We start from the raw sequence: 16,459 nt of genomic DNA, 5'->3' as shown, positions 1-16,459 counted from the left end.
GCCAAGTATCTCCATTGGTGGAATAGTAGTGCATCGGCAATAGAGTGGAATTTTCCGCCGGTTTTCGAGTTGCTGATTGGAACGTTTAACCACGGCCACTGTCGTGGGGGCGGGAATGTTCTGTGTTTGGCTTGTAAGGGTGCTCTTGAGAGAGTCAGCTCTCGCCTTTCGGTCGGGGTAGGTTATAAGACTGAGCACTTGCTGCTCTGGACAGCCTGCATTCTGTTGGCTGTCTAATATACTTTCATTTAATTGTAACTGTTTGACAAAGTTGCTGAAGTTTCGACTTCAACGTAACTTTCCGAGTACAGTTGGCAATTGAGCGTTCTGCATACAAGCGGCCTATGTTGTCCGTCTTGAGCAGTTTTGGCTAAAGTTGACTGTATCAGAGTTACTGTGAGTTCACTTGTTAAAATCAATCACTGTACCATCAGTAATCGTGTGGCGTGCCTTCTTCGTCTACCTCAGAGGCGCATTTGTATTGATAGGAAGTCTTTAGTCTGGAACAACCAGACCAGGATAATTTGTTTCGGGCTATACTCACGACGTTATCATCACCACGATATTATCACCACGATGGGACATCGAAGCAACCAGCCATCGCCTCCGGTACGCCGGATCATGTCCTTGCACTTAAGAAGACAACTTGGTAATGTATGTCCGCAGCACCAGCAGATTAGGGAATTTTGCTCTGTGATAATCAGAGCTCAGCAGACCGTGCCTGTTCCTGTCTTTTCTTATGTGGCTCTGTCTTGGATGTTCATTGTCTGAGTTCTCACTACTGTAGCAGCAATTAATGTTGGGTTGGCTGGGTGTTTCTCTTAAGATTTGAGTTGCAAGGAATTGGCTCCACATACCACTTGGTCGTAAATGACACAATCTAGTTTATGGGTAACCTCACCTTCACAGCATTTATTTGAGTATCCAATTTGATGCACTGTAAACGTTTCATGTGTTTTGTTTATTATTTTGAGTTTAGTTATAATAAATCAAATTGTTATTTTGGACAGAACTTTCATTCTGTTAATCGGTAGAGCAACCCTTTCATTTCTCAATGAAACTTTCCTTTATCTAATTAATTTCTATCAAATTAAATTATTGCAGGTGCCAAACTCTTTTCTACTCCACTTCCAGGGTCGATTACAGTCAGTTCGCGTTTCTTCTTAATCCATGTGCAACAGCAAAAGTCGGAGTTAAAAAAGGGGGGGGGGGGCTTAGAGCATCATTTCCATATGAAGATTCTAGAAGAATTTAGTGTTAAATACACTGCTAGCCCTGGCACCTCACACACCTAATAGTAAGTTGTCTCAGGCACAAAAGAAGGAGCTGCAGGATATCAACGGAGATAAAAACATTATTGTTCTTACGGCAAACAACGGTGATATCACTGTCTTGAAAGGAAGTGAGGAGTATCATGAAAAGATGAACAATATTTTTGATCACACCAATTATAAAAAAAGAAACTTCAGGAGGATCTGACTATGAAGATCTATGGATTACCGGAGGTGCACAAATCACAGGTTCCTTTGAGGCCTATTGTGAGTGCTATAAGGTCTCCTAGCCACGAGTTAGCTAGACACCTTGCCTCATTGCTGCAACTTTATATTGGTGGTACTGACCGTCTCCGTTGAACGAAGCTATCTCATGCATAGCTGATATTTTTCCTGTAGATGTAGTGGAGTTATTCAGACACCGCCTCACCACAACCTATTTTCAATACACTAATAATTTTTATGAAGAGATTGACGGGGTGGCTATGGGCAGTCCTCTTAGTACGTTTGTGGCCAGTTTATATATGGACACGTTTTAACAACGAACGTTGCCGACTGCCAGTAAAAGACCAGCCAGATGATGCATCTATGTCGATGATACTTTCGTGGTATACACGCACGGCGCAGATGAGTTGGATGCCTTCCTGATACATCTCAACAATATCAGTCCGAAAATCCAATTTACTAGGGAGACGGAGAGTAAGGGCCAACTGAATTTCTTGGATGTGTCTGATATCAAGCGATGAGACTGGATGTTTCGCCACAGGGTGTATAGAAAAGCCAAGTATACTCATCGTTACCTTCATAGAGATTCTAACCACCACCTCAGACAAAAAAGAGATGTGATTAAAATCTTGATAGACAGGACGTACAAAATTTTTGAACCGACTGCCGGCCGCGGTGGCCGAGCGGTTCTAGGCGCTTCTAGGGGACTGATGACCTCAGATGTAAAGTTCCATAGTATTCAGAGCCATTTGAACCATTTGTGAACCGACTTATTTAAAAGATGAGGTTGAACACCTACTGTCGACGTTCAAGAAGAATTGTTATTCTAAGAAGGAGGCAGATCGAGCACTTCGCCCTAGGGAGAGAATTAGGATCAACGAAGAACAACGGTCACCAAGGGGAAAGGTTTCTTTCTGTTCTTAAGATTACAGATCGTATTGGGAAATGTTGAGCAAGCATGGTGCTGAAACGATCTTCACACCCACTAGCAACGTAAAAGAATATTTAACCTTTAACTGCTGACGTGTAGTCTGTGAGTCCACGCGCGTTTTCCATCACGTGATTTAAATGCTTTCCAGCGCTCACTATCTCGCCACCGTTTCAGTAGCTTCTGAGAAGGGCAAGACGACTCACGTAACTGCGAGTGAAACAGCTTTTCCGCTAGACAGGTGAGTTAGAACTAATTAAATGTTAGTGTAATTATTTACAACGAAGGGGTTACTTTGTCATTCTTCTTTATAGGTATTGTACACATAAATAAATGGAAGTAGCCTGTCCGTCTGGCAGTAAAAGGTCGAAAAAGGACCAACAGCAACACATATGTGTTACTAATGAACATTTTGAAACAACTGTGCAGCGTTGGTTAGAGGAAACCGAAGATTCGGACTTCAGTGTTGTGGAACAGACCCTAGACAACTCTGAGAATGAGGAAATAGTCTATGACGATGATACAGAAATGGTTGTTTCAGAAAAGGAAGACGAAGACCTACATCTCGTACAAAGAATTTCAAATAGTTTTTATGGCAAGAACCGGTACAAGCGGTCGAAAAATCCACCGAACAGAGCGATTAGAGCTCCTGCGCATAATATTATTGTAAAATTATCTTCTTCCAAGTTGCCTAAAAATGAGAAGCATGATCCTCTTTCCATTTGGAGCAAGTTGATAGATACTGAAATGATGAATGAAATTTTGAAATGCTATCCTTTCTGTCGCTAGTCCTTCTTAACAGCCCAACAGTACAATGAGGGATAATTCATCGCAATCGTCCACTCGATACACATACCTACCTTGATACATCATAGTTGGCAAAGAACAGAAGATGGAGCTTGCGTTAGTATTTCAGCAAGTCTCCCAGAAAACGTATGGGGTTCAGATGGATTAAATTCCTGTCTGACCAAACTAACTTAGATTTTCCGTGAGTTCCCTAAATAATTTGAAGGCAGACCTTAACCTTGCTCACTAAACTAGACCACTACGAACTGGTTTGCAAGGTGATGTATTTGCATATACATTGAACACCATTCTGATTGTTACTTGTGTACGTATCGTATTCCCTCAGAATTATTAAGCTCTTTGTTAGGAGGAACCAAGACCCTGTGAAAAATGGTAAGTGTGTTTAATTCTATTTTGCTGCTGTAAAAGCACATCTCCTGGCCTTGTGGGAACTGTAACATAATTGGCTTGATGAAGTGTCAATTTCCACTGAGAGGCGAAACTTGAGAAAAGGAACTCCCTTGGTAGCAGCTCATCTGTTAGCAGAAGGTTAATGATGGTTCCAGCTGACAGTGGGTGCAATATTGCTCCGAATCTGTCTTGCCGACGCCATACGTTCAGGAATAGGTGTTCGTCGTAAGCGGCGCTCTAGGTGTGAATCTTTACGCCTCTGCTGCCTGAGAGTAGAGTGAAGAGACTGTACATTTGCTGTAGACCTACGATACACGGCTGAGGAATAAATCCAACATGTTGAGCAGTTCTTCGGGAGAACCATACAGTCTTCAGCAGAACAACAGTAACCTTACTGAATTGTACTTAATTGCACGAATTGAGAGATGACGTCGTTCTGGCTCATGTACAATGTTCCTAACCGTATATGACGTCCACAACAGACCACCATTTGTGGGAACAACGTATTATTATCCGCAATGTCATCGACACTGTTCCCCGCGCCATTAGGCTAATAGCGATGTCTGTTTTCCCCAAATTGACGTTCTCATGGTACGCCCTAACAGGGTATTACGTGGTAAACTCTATCCACGCTCGACGCTGACAATGGAGTGTTCGATATATCTGGAGCCTAGGTTTTGGCTGCGATCACATGCTCTGGAAGTCCTGCACTGAGTTATCATGTGATGACATCCCGATGGCGTGACACTTCTCACGTCGGACTATTCCAATAGTCGTGGCGCCTCTAACCGAACAGCTATCTCTACTTCAGTTGTTTGTCGATGTATTTTGATAAAGAATAACCGACCTCGGTGGCCAACCTCTGTCGGTTTACAATCAAACCTCCGCCGTCATATCAAAAACGACTTAATTGGTATTGTGGTGAAAGCTGCTATTAAAGTATTCATTCAAATTTTTATATCACCCGAATATATATTGAAAGTATAGTGAAGACACAGTGGACTGATGTATTTCGCTTATCTTGTTGCTTCAGACGTTTATCCGTATCTATGGAAACAGTGATATATTGCTATCATCTTCCCGTCACCCTCTCGGTATTGCAGTGACATATCAATTAGTCATGCTTTCCTAGAGCAGATCTCTAGTCTGGCCGTAAAATTTGCTTTGGAAATCAACAGGGTACATGTTAATGAACTGAATTTTTATCTCACTTATAATAAAAACACGTCATTTTCGTTTCTTCTGGAAACTGAGTCTAAACCCCGAACGCATCTCTGTCTAGAATTTAGTGGCTTACTATTCTCATCTCTTTAAGATCATTTCTGGTTTCTTGCAGCATTTTATACAACTACGATATTATTATTATCATTACTGTGGGTTCAATGGCTGTAGGTGATTAGTATAGGTTTAAAGAATAATAGCAAAATTACAATCAGTTGATATAATTAAGAAAACGGTTGAGAAGTTAGTAACAAACGGATTTTAGAAGCTGTGTGCAGTGTACCTAAAATGACAGACAAAGGCTGCCTTTGGCACTATTTTATTGAAACGATATGACTTCCTAAAAGTCAACACGGTACAGACACTTCATGAGAATCTTCAGTCATCCATTATGGAAACAATCAGAAAAGGATGTAAACGCAGTAAATTCAGCGGGCTTCCAGGGAAAAGATCGTAGCTTTGAGGGCAGAAAAGAAGGGGTCCAGTCGTGTTCAAACATACAAATGTCGCTAGTGTGGCCACTAAGGTGGCAACACGAATAAAATTGAATATTTTTAATATCGCACGGGTCGCACTTTTTGTATGCCATGGATATGTCTTGTTAGGATTTTTATGTCCATGCATGCTGAGAATAGTATTATAATATAGAGAGTCTCAATTGCTGAAGTGGGTACATTTTTAATTTCGAACCACTTGCTATTGATTTGTCCCACCGTGACAAATGCTAACACTCCTGAGAATGTCGTTGTAAATATTTCCAGTTTTAAAAGAAAATGCGGTATCAAATTAGTGCGACCTTCTGTGTCTTCTACATAGCCACTCCAAAACGAAAGAATATTCTGTACATAAAGATAAGAAATCATTTCGTCAGTGATAAATGAATCACACATATCACTTCTTACAAATCTTTACGCCTGAACTTGCTGAAATGTTATAGCCTTTCCGTTTTAAGAAAATAACTAGTACAGAATTGTTGCTATACCAAAGACTCTGCACATAACAGCATATCTTCCACACACCTAAGGAAATCTTTTTGTGAACAACCGTAGGCTTTATTTCTTGCTAGAAGACTGTAGCACAGAGCGTGGTGAGAATGTGCAAACACGCGATTCCAGTTTTAAGCTAGATACCAGAACGATTTTACAGAGGCGTTTCGCACCAGCTGGTGATCATCGTGTCACTTTTCAAATACTGACAAGTTCAAGTTTGTGCCGCACACTGCTTTGTTAACAAATGGATAAACGGAATAACTAGACCGTAGTTCTGCCATTTAGCTCTCACAGCACTGGCGCGCCCAGCACACATCTACCGGCTGAAGGCGGCGTCTCGCAGCTGACACACCCAGTGATTACTTACCGCATTAGCGCCTAGTGTGACACGTTGCAAACGCAATTTCCAATATTAAACGTCATCTACACGTGCTTTATCAAACACAAATTAGTAATATAGGTTTCAGTCATCTACGCTACACGCTGGAATACTGTAGAAATAGAACAGTGCTGCGGCACGTATGCGTGAACAATTGTGCCATGTTGTAAGATGTTGGTACGTTCCCCCACAATTATATGCAACCTTCATTAGTGTGAAGATGCACGTCGGCAAGGAGGAAATTGTCGGCGTAGCAGTGAAACACACTTTTTAATTTTTTTCTGAGGTCATGAAACAGCGTATTTTAGGTGTAGCCTACTTTTGCGTCAAAGCAATTTGTCGAAAGTTTTCCATCGTTTGTGAGCAATTCAAGAAGGTCATCGGAATACTCATTTGGCACAACTGCTTCACTGGACTCAAAAAGACGCGTAGTCGCAAGTTGTTTTTGATGTTTCAAAAATTGACATAATTCCCTTCGAGAAAATCTGCCGTCATTTCTTTTTAATCACAAAAAATTTTGCGATATTTTTGTTATGTCTTTTCACCTTATAGACCTTCACCTACTTTAGACGAATTTCACCTGAGGATGAACCAACCACCACAAGAACTTCAGAAGGGCAAGTTGTTCCATTTTATCCATTTGGAAGATACGTGCACAATACGACTTCTTCAAAAGCTCTTATGAACAAATAGGAGTATATTGTGTTATGTTATAAACTGAGTATTCTGAGGACGACGATACGGAGCAAAAACGGATAAAATTAAAAAGCATTGTACTATATGCCTTCGACAACTGTGCCGAGGAAGGTTGAAGACAGTTGCCCCCCCCCCCCTCCTCCCTCCCACCATCCTCCCACCCCCGCCTCTTTGTTCAGTAGCCATGAAAGCAGAATTTCGTCTGCGATTTAAGCGAAGTGAAAGCTTAGTAGACAAATAGGAGCGAAGTGCAGCCAGTCAGTATGTGGACTGAATACACCTATTCAACGAAAGATAATAGAGAGATGGGCGAAAACTGAATTCGATCTGCCGAAATTGTTTCTCTGTGGAAGACCACATACGATCAGTGGCAGATATTGAGATAAGCGATTGGGGAATAGAAAATCAGCTAAAGCTGCTCAACAGGGGAAAGGCAAGTGGAGTAGATGAGATATCGGTTGTGTTGTGCAGAGATTATGCGAAAGAACTTGCTTTCCTTCCAGGAGGAGTTTATTTTAGGACATTGGAGCAACGAAGGATAGCTAGCGATTTATAAAAAGCGCCGGTCATTCTAGTTTTCAAGAAAGGCTGTCGGACATATGCATGTAGTTATAGTCCTGGATAACTGAACTCAATGTGTTGTAAAATTTTGAAACCTGTTTTAGGGACACGCATTACGACGTTCTTTTAAACGTTCCTTTAGAAAAATCAACACGAATTCCGTAAGCAGAAGTTTTGCGAAATTCACCTCACTATAATCGAGGGTGAGATCCAAGGCGCCGTTATTGTCGTGGTCCTTGATTTCTGGAAGGCGCTCCACACAATTCGACAGTGTCGTTTAGAGAATGGAATATGTACTCACCGGGTATCGGATCGGGTTTGTGAAGGGATGCAATACCTTCTTGCAGGCAGAACTCAACATGTTGCTCGAAACGGAACAAAATCGACAAATGTAAAGATAATTTCGGGAACACTTCACAGGAATGTTACGAAACCGCAACTATTTAAGTTTGTTAATGGACTAGTAGATAGCGTTGGAGGCTCTGTGAGGCTACTCGCGCGGAATGCTGTTGTCATAGGAAGGCTGCGACACCCGAAGCCTGTAGTGAAATGCAAGAAGACCTGCTCGGAATCGACGATTAGTGTAGGAAATGGCAGTTGGCATTGGACGTAAATACATTTAACATATTGGTCGCAACTAGGCGAAGAGACCCACCACTATTCTATTACACTAAAGCCGACAAGTCACTGGTAACAGTAACTACTGTAAAGTGCGTAGGATTAACCACCCGGAGCTATCTGAAATTGAACGACCACATAAAACAAACACTAGAAAATTAGATACCAGACTGAGATTCATTGGGAGAATCTTGAGGAAATGTAATTCATCCACGAAATAAGTGGTTCAGAAAAACACTCTTTCGACCAATTCTTGAGTATTTGTCATCAATCCGTGCCCCTATCAAGCAAGATTAATAGAAGTAATATAGAAGGCCGAAGAACAGCGGCGCATTTCGTCATGGAATGGATCACTCGGCGCGAGATGCTCAGCAAACTTCAGTAGCAGACGCTGCAAGAGTAACCTGGTGCATCACGGACAGGCTTACTGCTGAAATTTAGAGCGTTAACGTTCCAAGAAAGGTCGGGCAACGCACTGCTTCCTCCCACACAGGTGTCGTGAAACGATCAGAACGAGAAAGTTAGAGAAATTAGATGTCATACAGAGCTAATGGTAAAAGAAGTTTGGTTTTTATATAGCTGTTGTAAAGTTACGTTGTACAAATTAATATATTTATTATTGCAGTGATAGAGTACAGAATTAAAAAAAAATACCATTATACAGAGAATTTTCAATGTTGCGAATGTATTGTAAGACCTGCGTTGGACACACAATAGAGCACGGTTCCATATTGCAGTAAATAAACAAAAAGAAATGTCCAGTGCTGTAACTATCCATTTCATTGCCATGGATTTCATTTCATTTCATTTCATTGCGATGGATGGGAAACCATTTATAAGTTACTCTGAGCGTTTTACTGAACACAAGAAGGACAATATTGATAGAAATGGACGAGGCTGTAGGAAACAGAGTGTACAAGAGAAGAGGAGGCACTTGTTGCCCTTTCCCTCTCTCTCGTCTGGAATGTAGAGTACAGGGCCTTTATTCATCACAGAATTATCATATATCATAGATAATCATCATTTCTCCGGACATGACACATTTTTTGTGTCACATGTAAAATTGTTTTCTTGTGGCATGGCATGTCTGAGAACTGACCATCTCATTTATTTTTAAAGATATTTGGTAAGGCTTTACCATAACGTGATTTTTATTAAACTTCCTGGCAGATTAAAACTGTGTGCCCGACCGAGACTCGAACAGAGTGAAAATCTCATTCTGGAAACATCCCCGAGGCTGTGGCTAAGCCATGTCTCCGCTATATCCTTTCTTTCAGGAGTGCTAGTTCTGCAAGTTTCGCAGGAGAGCTTCTGTAAAGTTTGGAAGGTAGGAGACGAGGGACTGGCAGAAGTAAAGCTGTGAGTACCGGGCGTGAGTCGTGCTTCGGTAGCTCAGTTGGTAGAGCACTTGCCCGCGAAAGGCAAAGGTCCCGAGTTCGAGTCTCGGTCGGGCACACAGTTTTAATCTGCCAGGAAGTTTCATATCAGCGCACACTCCGCTGCAGAGTGAAAATCTCATTCGTGATTTTTATTATTTATGCAATGAAAGAAGAAGCTTAATGTTTCCAATTACTGTTTGTTTATTTCCACAACGCGGTTCGTTCAGGTGGATTACGTGGTTTAATATGGTATGTAAAGTATGTGTTACGTTTTGGTTGTCACAAAGTTGAAGGTGTATGTGATATAGCCGGCCGGAGTGGCCGAGCGGTCCTAGGCGCTACAGTCTGGAACCGCGTGACTGCTACGGTAGCAGGTTCGAATCCTGCCTCGGGCATCGATGTGTGTGATGTCCTTAGGTTAGGTTAGTTAGGTTTAAGTAGTTCTAAGTTCTAGGGGACCGATGACCTCAGAAGTTAAGTCCCATAGTGCTCAGAGCCATTTTTATGTGATATATTTTGACAGAGTAACAAGCTTTCGAGCACTGGAGACATTGTCACAGGTTACTCCAGTGTCGTAACAGAACATATACATGCCACGTTAATCCGCATAAATCCTCCTAATGATGGGGATTTAAAGCTTCGACACGCACTGTAGAAACAGATAAACAGTGACTGGTAACAGTACACTTTTTGTTTCACTGGCTAACTCATTTACCCTAGTTGTCCGAGGATAAATGTTCAGTATTCAGGAATATGACAGGGACGATCATGGGAAGCAAAAAAGTGTGGCAAACATGGGCTCTAAATGGCACACCTTGAGAGCTGTGTGCATTTGTTCATCTTCGCTAGTGTGAACACATTACTGTTACAGCGCAAGTGCTAGAGTGCTTAAGGCACCCATTTTAGGGCTCATGTTTACTTGATATTTTTTCTTGTTTTGGTCCGTACTACCTCCTCCAGAATATGGAAAGCAAAGAGCTTGCAGTAGAATGAATTTGTTTTACAGTATTAGGATGATGATGGTGGTGGAGGTTTGTGGGGCGCTCACCATTGTGGTCATCAAAACCCGTAAAAGTTTCCAATCTTTCCATTTCCAGTCTTCGTCATTTCCGAAATAATGATGAAATGATGAGGACAACATAAACACCCAGTCCCCGAGTGGAGAAAAACCGCGACCCACTGTATTAGGATGAAGTGCTCACGTCTCTGAAGATATGCATTTTACAGCCCATGTTTACTGCAAGTTTTTGCTTCAAATGGTTCAAATGTCTCTGAGCGCTATGGGACTTAACAGCTGAGGTCATCAGTCCCCTAGAACTTAGAACTACTTAAACCTATCTAACCTAAGGACATCACAAACATCCATGCCCGAGGCAGGATTCGAACCTGCGACGGTAGCGGTCGCGCGATTCCAGACTGAAGCGCCTAGAACCGCTCTGCCACTACGGCCGGCAGTTTTTGCTTCGAATGATCGTTCCGTCATATCTACGTTCCTCCTAGGACACCATGCGTTAACGAGTTGTTCAATGAAACTGTGGTGTCACCGCCAGACACCACACTTGCTAGGTGGTAGCCTTTAAATCGGCCGCGGTCCGTTAGTATACGTCGGACCCGCGTGTCGCCACTATCAGTGAATTGCAGACCGAGCGCCGCCACACGGCAGGTCTAGTCGAGAGAGACTCCCTAGCATTCGCCCCAGTTGTACAGCGGACTTTGCTAGCGATGGTTCACTGTCTACATACGCTCTCATTTGCAGAGACGACAGTTTAGCATTGCCTTCAGCTACGTCATTTGCTACGACCTAGCAAGGCGCCATATTCATCTTCAAGAATGTATTCTGAACAGATAATATTGTGAATCATGTACCGTCAAGAGCGACGTTCATCGTTAATGGGTTAAAGTTAAGTATCAAACTAATTACGTCCGCTTTCTGAATTCTAATTCCTTGTCATGTTCCAGACCTCACGTCAGTATAGTTCTTCCCTCCTCACGCCAGCCTGCGTGAGCTAAAACACGTGCATTTCGGCCTGTACTAGTAGCACGGTGTTGGCTCTTCTGCCGACACAAAAGAAACACTAAGTTTACTGTTATCATTCACTGTTAATGTTTTTTCAAGATGCATTTCGAAGCTTTAATCTCCATCGTCAGGTGGGTGTACGGGCATAACAGTAGCATATCCCTTATTTCTGGCCGTTGCAGCTTGGATTATAGTCTTGCCTCCCCTGTCTCCGCTTACCTGCTGTGAGCGGGTCATCCTGCGCGGGCCCGGGCCGAGGCGCACGTGTCGGAAGCCGTTGCGGCCCTGCAGCCACTGCAGCAGCAGCACCAGCATCTCGCCGCCGGCCTTGGGCACGCGGTTGAAGAGCAGCACGTGCGCCGAGGGCGGCATGGCCGCCACCTCCGCCAGCGACTTGGTGGCCGAGCGGGCCGCGGGGCTGGACGCCAGGACCCGCGGTTCTGCGGCGGGCGCCAGCGGGGAGGTGCTGCCGGCTGCCGGCTCGGCGTCCGGAGGCTGCTGCGGCTGGCGGGGGGCGCGCGCGTCTGGCCCGGCGGGCAGCAGCGCGAGCAGCGCCAGCGACAGCCAGCCGGCGCAGCCCAGCGCGGCGCACAGCTGCCAGCGCCGCGGCCGCATCGCAGACACTGGCGCCCCGGCTCTCTCCGCGCGCCGCGGCAGCTTCACTTTCACGCCGCCGCCACTCTCACTCCGGCACGCCACGCGACTGCGGCCACACGACACGGCCTCCTGCCCCGCCCCGCCCCCTGCCTCCAGTAGCAGGAAGTCGCTACGCGCTTCTCCGCGCTATCGGCTGGCTGCGCAGGCGCTTAATCGGACGCAACCGAAGATAATCATCTGTTACGAGCCATTTAGCTACGCTTGACGGCGATTGCACTCGGCTTCCAGCTTCCGTAAAGGCGCGTATTCACGAGGCCACTGCTCGTCAAACTGCGGCCCGTGCTTTTCAGCCGTATTTTGTAATAATATACAGGGTGTTACAAAAAGGTACTGCCAAACTTTCAGGAAACATTCCTCACACACAAATAAACAAAAGATGTTATGTGGACATGTGTCCGGAAACGCTTAATTTCCATGTTAGAGCTCATTTTAGTTTCGTCAGTATGTACTGTACTTCCTCGATTCACCGCCAGTTGGCCCAGTTGAAGGAAGGTAATGTAGACTTCGGTGCTTGTGTTGACATGCGACTCATTGCTCTACAGTACTAGTACATCAAGCACATCAGTACGTAGCATCAACAGGTTAGTGTTCATCACGAACGTGGTTTTGCAGTCAAATGCGGAGTTGGCAGATGCCCATTTCATGTATGGATTAGCACGGGGCAATAGCCGTGGCGCGGTACGTTTGTATCGAGACAGATTTGCAGAACGAAGGTGTCCCGACAGGAAGACGTTCGAAGCAATTGATCGGCGTCTTAGTGAGCACGGAACATTCCAGCCTATGACTCGCGACTGGGGAAGACCTAGAACGACGAGGACACCTGCAATGGACGAGGCAATTCAACGTGCAGTTGACGATAACCCTAATGTCAGCGTCAAAGAAGTTGCTGCTGTACAATGTAACGTTGACCACGTCACTGTATGGAGAGTGCTACGGGAGAACCAGTTGTTTCCGTACCATGTACAACGTGTGCAGGCACTATCAGCAGCTGATTGGCCTCCACTGGTACACTTCTGCGAATGGTTCATCCAACAATGTGTCAATCCTCATTTCAGTGCAAATGTTCTCTTTACGCATGACGCTTCATTCCAACGTGATCAAATTGTAAATTTTCACAATCAACATGTGTGGGCTGACGAGTATCCGCACGCAATTGTGCAATCACGTCATCAACGCAGATTTTCTGTGTACGTTTGGGCAGGCATTGTTGGTGATGTCTTGATTTGGCCCTATGTTCTTCCACCTACGCTCAATGGAGCACGTTATCATGATTTCATACGGGATACTCTACCTGTGCCGCTAGTACATGTGCCTTTACAAGTACGACACAACATGTGGTTCATGCACGATGGAGCTCCTGCACATTTCGGTCGAAGTGTTCGTACGCTTCTCAACAACAGATTCGGTGACCGATAGATAGGTAGAGGCGGACCAATTCCATGGCCTCCACGCTCTCCTGACCTCAACCCTCTTGACCTTCGTTTATGGGGGCATTTGAAAGCTCTTGTCTACGCAACCCCGGTACCAAATTTAGAGACTCTTCGTGCTCGTATTGTGGACGGCTGTGATACAATACGCCATTCTCCAGGGCTGCATCAGCGCATCAGGGATTCCATGCGACGGAGGGTGGATGCATGTATCCTCGCTAACGGAGGACATTTTGAACATTTCCTGTGACAAAGTGTTTGAAGTCACGCTGGTACGTTCTGTTGCTGTGTGTTTCCATTCCATGATTAACGTGATTTGAAGAGAAGTAATAAAATGAGCTCTAACATGGAAAGTAAGCGTTTCCGGACACATGTCCACACAACATATTTTCTTTCTGTGTGTGTGAGGAATGTTTCCTGAAAGTTTGGCCGTACCTTTTTGTAACACCCTGTACACTTAGCAAGTAACAGCTGAATCCAAAAACGTCAGCCAACGGTGAGAGCTTCGTAAGAGTATAATTTTCCTGCTCAGTAAAAAAATGCACTCCGTCGTCAGGCCACGAGTGGCCTACCGGGACCATCTGACCGCCGTGTCATTCCCAGTGGAGGATGCGGATAGGAGGGGCGTGGGGTCAGCACACCGCTCTCCCGGTCGTTATGATGGTGTTCTTGACTGAAGCCGCTACTATTCGATCGAGTAGCTCCTCAACGGGCATCACGAGGCTGAGTGCACCCCGAAAAATGGCAACAGCGCATGGCGGCGTGGATGGTCACCGATCCAAGTGCCGACCAAGCCTGACAGCGCTTAACTGCTGTGATCTCACGGGAACCGGTGTATCCGCTGCGGCAAGGCCGTTGCCTCTGCTCAGTAAAAAGAGAAAGAAGGAAGATTGTTGGTCGCCTACCTGAAGGGCATAGGGGTAAGTCGCGCGCCCATTCGGGGGTTAGAGGATGTGAGATGGAGGGGCGGGGGAGGGCTTTTATTGTCTGTCCACCAATACTGGCACTCAAGGCGTGTGCGACTCGTACCGATCAGCTGCTGTGGTACAAATGTCAAACGAAAGTAACGTGGACACGTAAATACGCGTTTTAGAAATGGCAATCTTAATATGCAATACAACACTTGTAGAAAGTGTAAGTAGGCTGTTTAGATTTTTATGTTGGTAACGCCACGTAGCGCTCTGTATGAAAATCACTGACTGTGCTGTGTGCAGTATGTGGCTGGTTGGACTCATTGTTGGAATATTCGCTTGTGTAGTGTTGGGCAGTTGGACGTGAACAGCACGTGACGTTGGCCATTTGGAGGTGAGCCGCCAGCAGTGGTGGATATGGAGAGAGAGATGCCACAGTTTTGAGAGGTTACTATAAGCAGACGATCTGGACTTGTGTCCGCCAGAAAAAGGAAATTTGTAACGATGGTTGTCATTAACTGATAGATATATATGATGACTTTCAAACATTATTAAGGTAAATAAATTGTTTGTTCGCTATCAAAATCTTTCATTTGCTACCAAGACGCTGCTCTTCAATAAGATATACATTTGTTGATTTCTTTTGCAGTAACATAACTTATTTTATTTTGTTGACTTCCGTGAACTCATATTTTCAATATATGATATATTCTATCTAGCGGTTTAATGCTACGTGATGAAAATGATGAAGAAGATTAAGTATGAGTCGTATAAATAATAGTTGTTTTTATGTGTGGAATATTTTAAAACCAAATTATAAGTATTCATAACAGGACGCAGTAACATGACGGTTAGGAACACAGGCCAGCCGGCCGAAGTGGCCGAGAGGTTCTAGGCGCTACACTCTGGAACCGCGCGACCGCTACGGTCGCAGGTTCGAGTCCTGCCTCGGGCATGGATGTGTGTGATGTCCTTAGGTTAGGTAGGTTTAATTAGTTCTAAGTTCTAGGGGACTGAAGACCTGAGCAGTTAAGCCCCATAGTGCTCAGAGCTATTTGAACCATTTTTGCTAACTATGCCTATCGGTAGTTAGTGCCTTCAGTAGTTTGAATCTTTCATTTAGCTGGCAGTATTGGCGCTCGCTGTATTGCAGTAGTTCGAGTAACGAAGATTTTTGTGAGGTAAGTGATACATGAAAGGTATAGGTTATTGTTAGTCAGGGCCATTCTTTTGCAGTGATTATTGAAAGTCAGACTGCGTTGCGCTAAAAATATTGTGTGTCAGTTTAGTGATGATCAGAATAAGTAAAGAGAAAATTGTTTGAGTACGTTAAGTTTTGCTAAGCTGTTTGAAAATCAAATAACGTAGAAGTTTACCAACATAGTCAGTGATTTTCAGACAGAGCGCTACGTCGCGTTACCAACATAAAAACCTAAACAGCCTACTTACAAAAGGAATAAGAAAATAAGGCTATTCTGACACAACACAATAAGTATAAGAAAAATAACATTCAAAACATTTAGTAAACATCGTCTTTAATATTTAACAATGCATTTAAATACAAGCAAAATTTCTGTTTTTTATATTTCATCCACTCACAAAGGCAACACGACAACACTTCGTCAGGCAACTACAGTGTCACAGTTCTGACGTCGCTGAGAGCGGCAGCAGTTTGAAACCGACTGTCCCGAGCGATGCCGACTGTTATCGATCAGTACTTTGGAGCCAGCAGCCAAGTTACCGAGCCCATATTGTAAGTAGTGTATTGGGGGCCCATAACGTAGTAATTTACGTAGGTTACCAATCAATGAGATGATCGGGACATATGCGACCCCAGGTGCCGCCCACAATGTCAGTATTGGCTGTTGGGCAAAAAGGTGTGACGACTACTGCACTTGCCGGCCGCGGTGGTCTCGCGGTTCTAGGCGCTCAGTCCGGAACCGCGCGACTGCTACGGTCGTAGGTTCGAATCCTGCCTCGGGC

The 16,459-nt window shown here is 44.4% G+C and overlaps 1 protein-coding gene across 1 annotated transcript in view; it reads right to left on the bottom strand.

Annotated features, from left to right (window-relative positions):
- Positions 1–11,952, bottom strand: part of LOC126474129 (uronyl 2-sulfotransferase-like) — a 191,611-nt gene extending 179,659 nt beyond the window's left edge. Inside the window, exon 1 of the mRNA XM_050101569.1 lies at positions 11,701–11,952. Within this exon, the coding sequence (XP_049957526.1) occupies positions 11,701–11,853 (153 nt within the window). The 5' untranslated portion in view covers positions 11,854–11,952. The remainder of the gene's footprint in view (positions 1–11,700) is intronic.
- Between the last annotated feature and the right edge of the window lie 4,507 nt (positions 11,953–16,459).

This window comes from Schistocerca serialis, chromosome 1, assembly GCF_023864345.2.
Source record: "Schistocerca serialis cubense isolate TAMUIC-IGC-003099 chromosome 1, iqSchSeri2.2, whole genome shotgun sequence".
Taxonomy (NCBI): domain Eukaryota; kingdom Metazoa; phylum Arthropoda; class Insecta; order Orthoptera; family Acrididae; genus Schistocerca; species Schistocerca serialis.
Note: the sequence above shows the minus strand (reverse complement) of the source record. Positions and strands in the feature narration are given on the sequence as shown.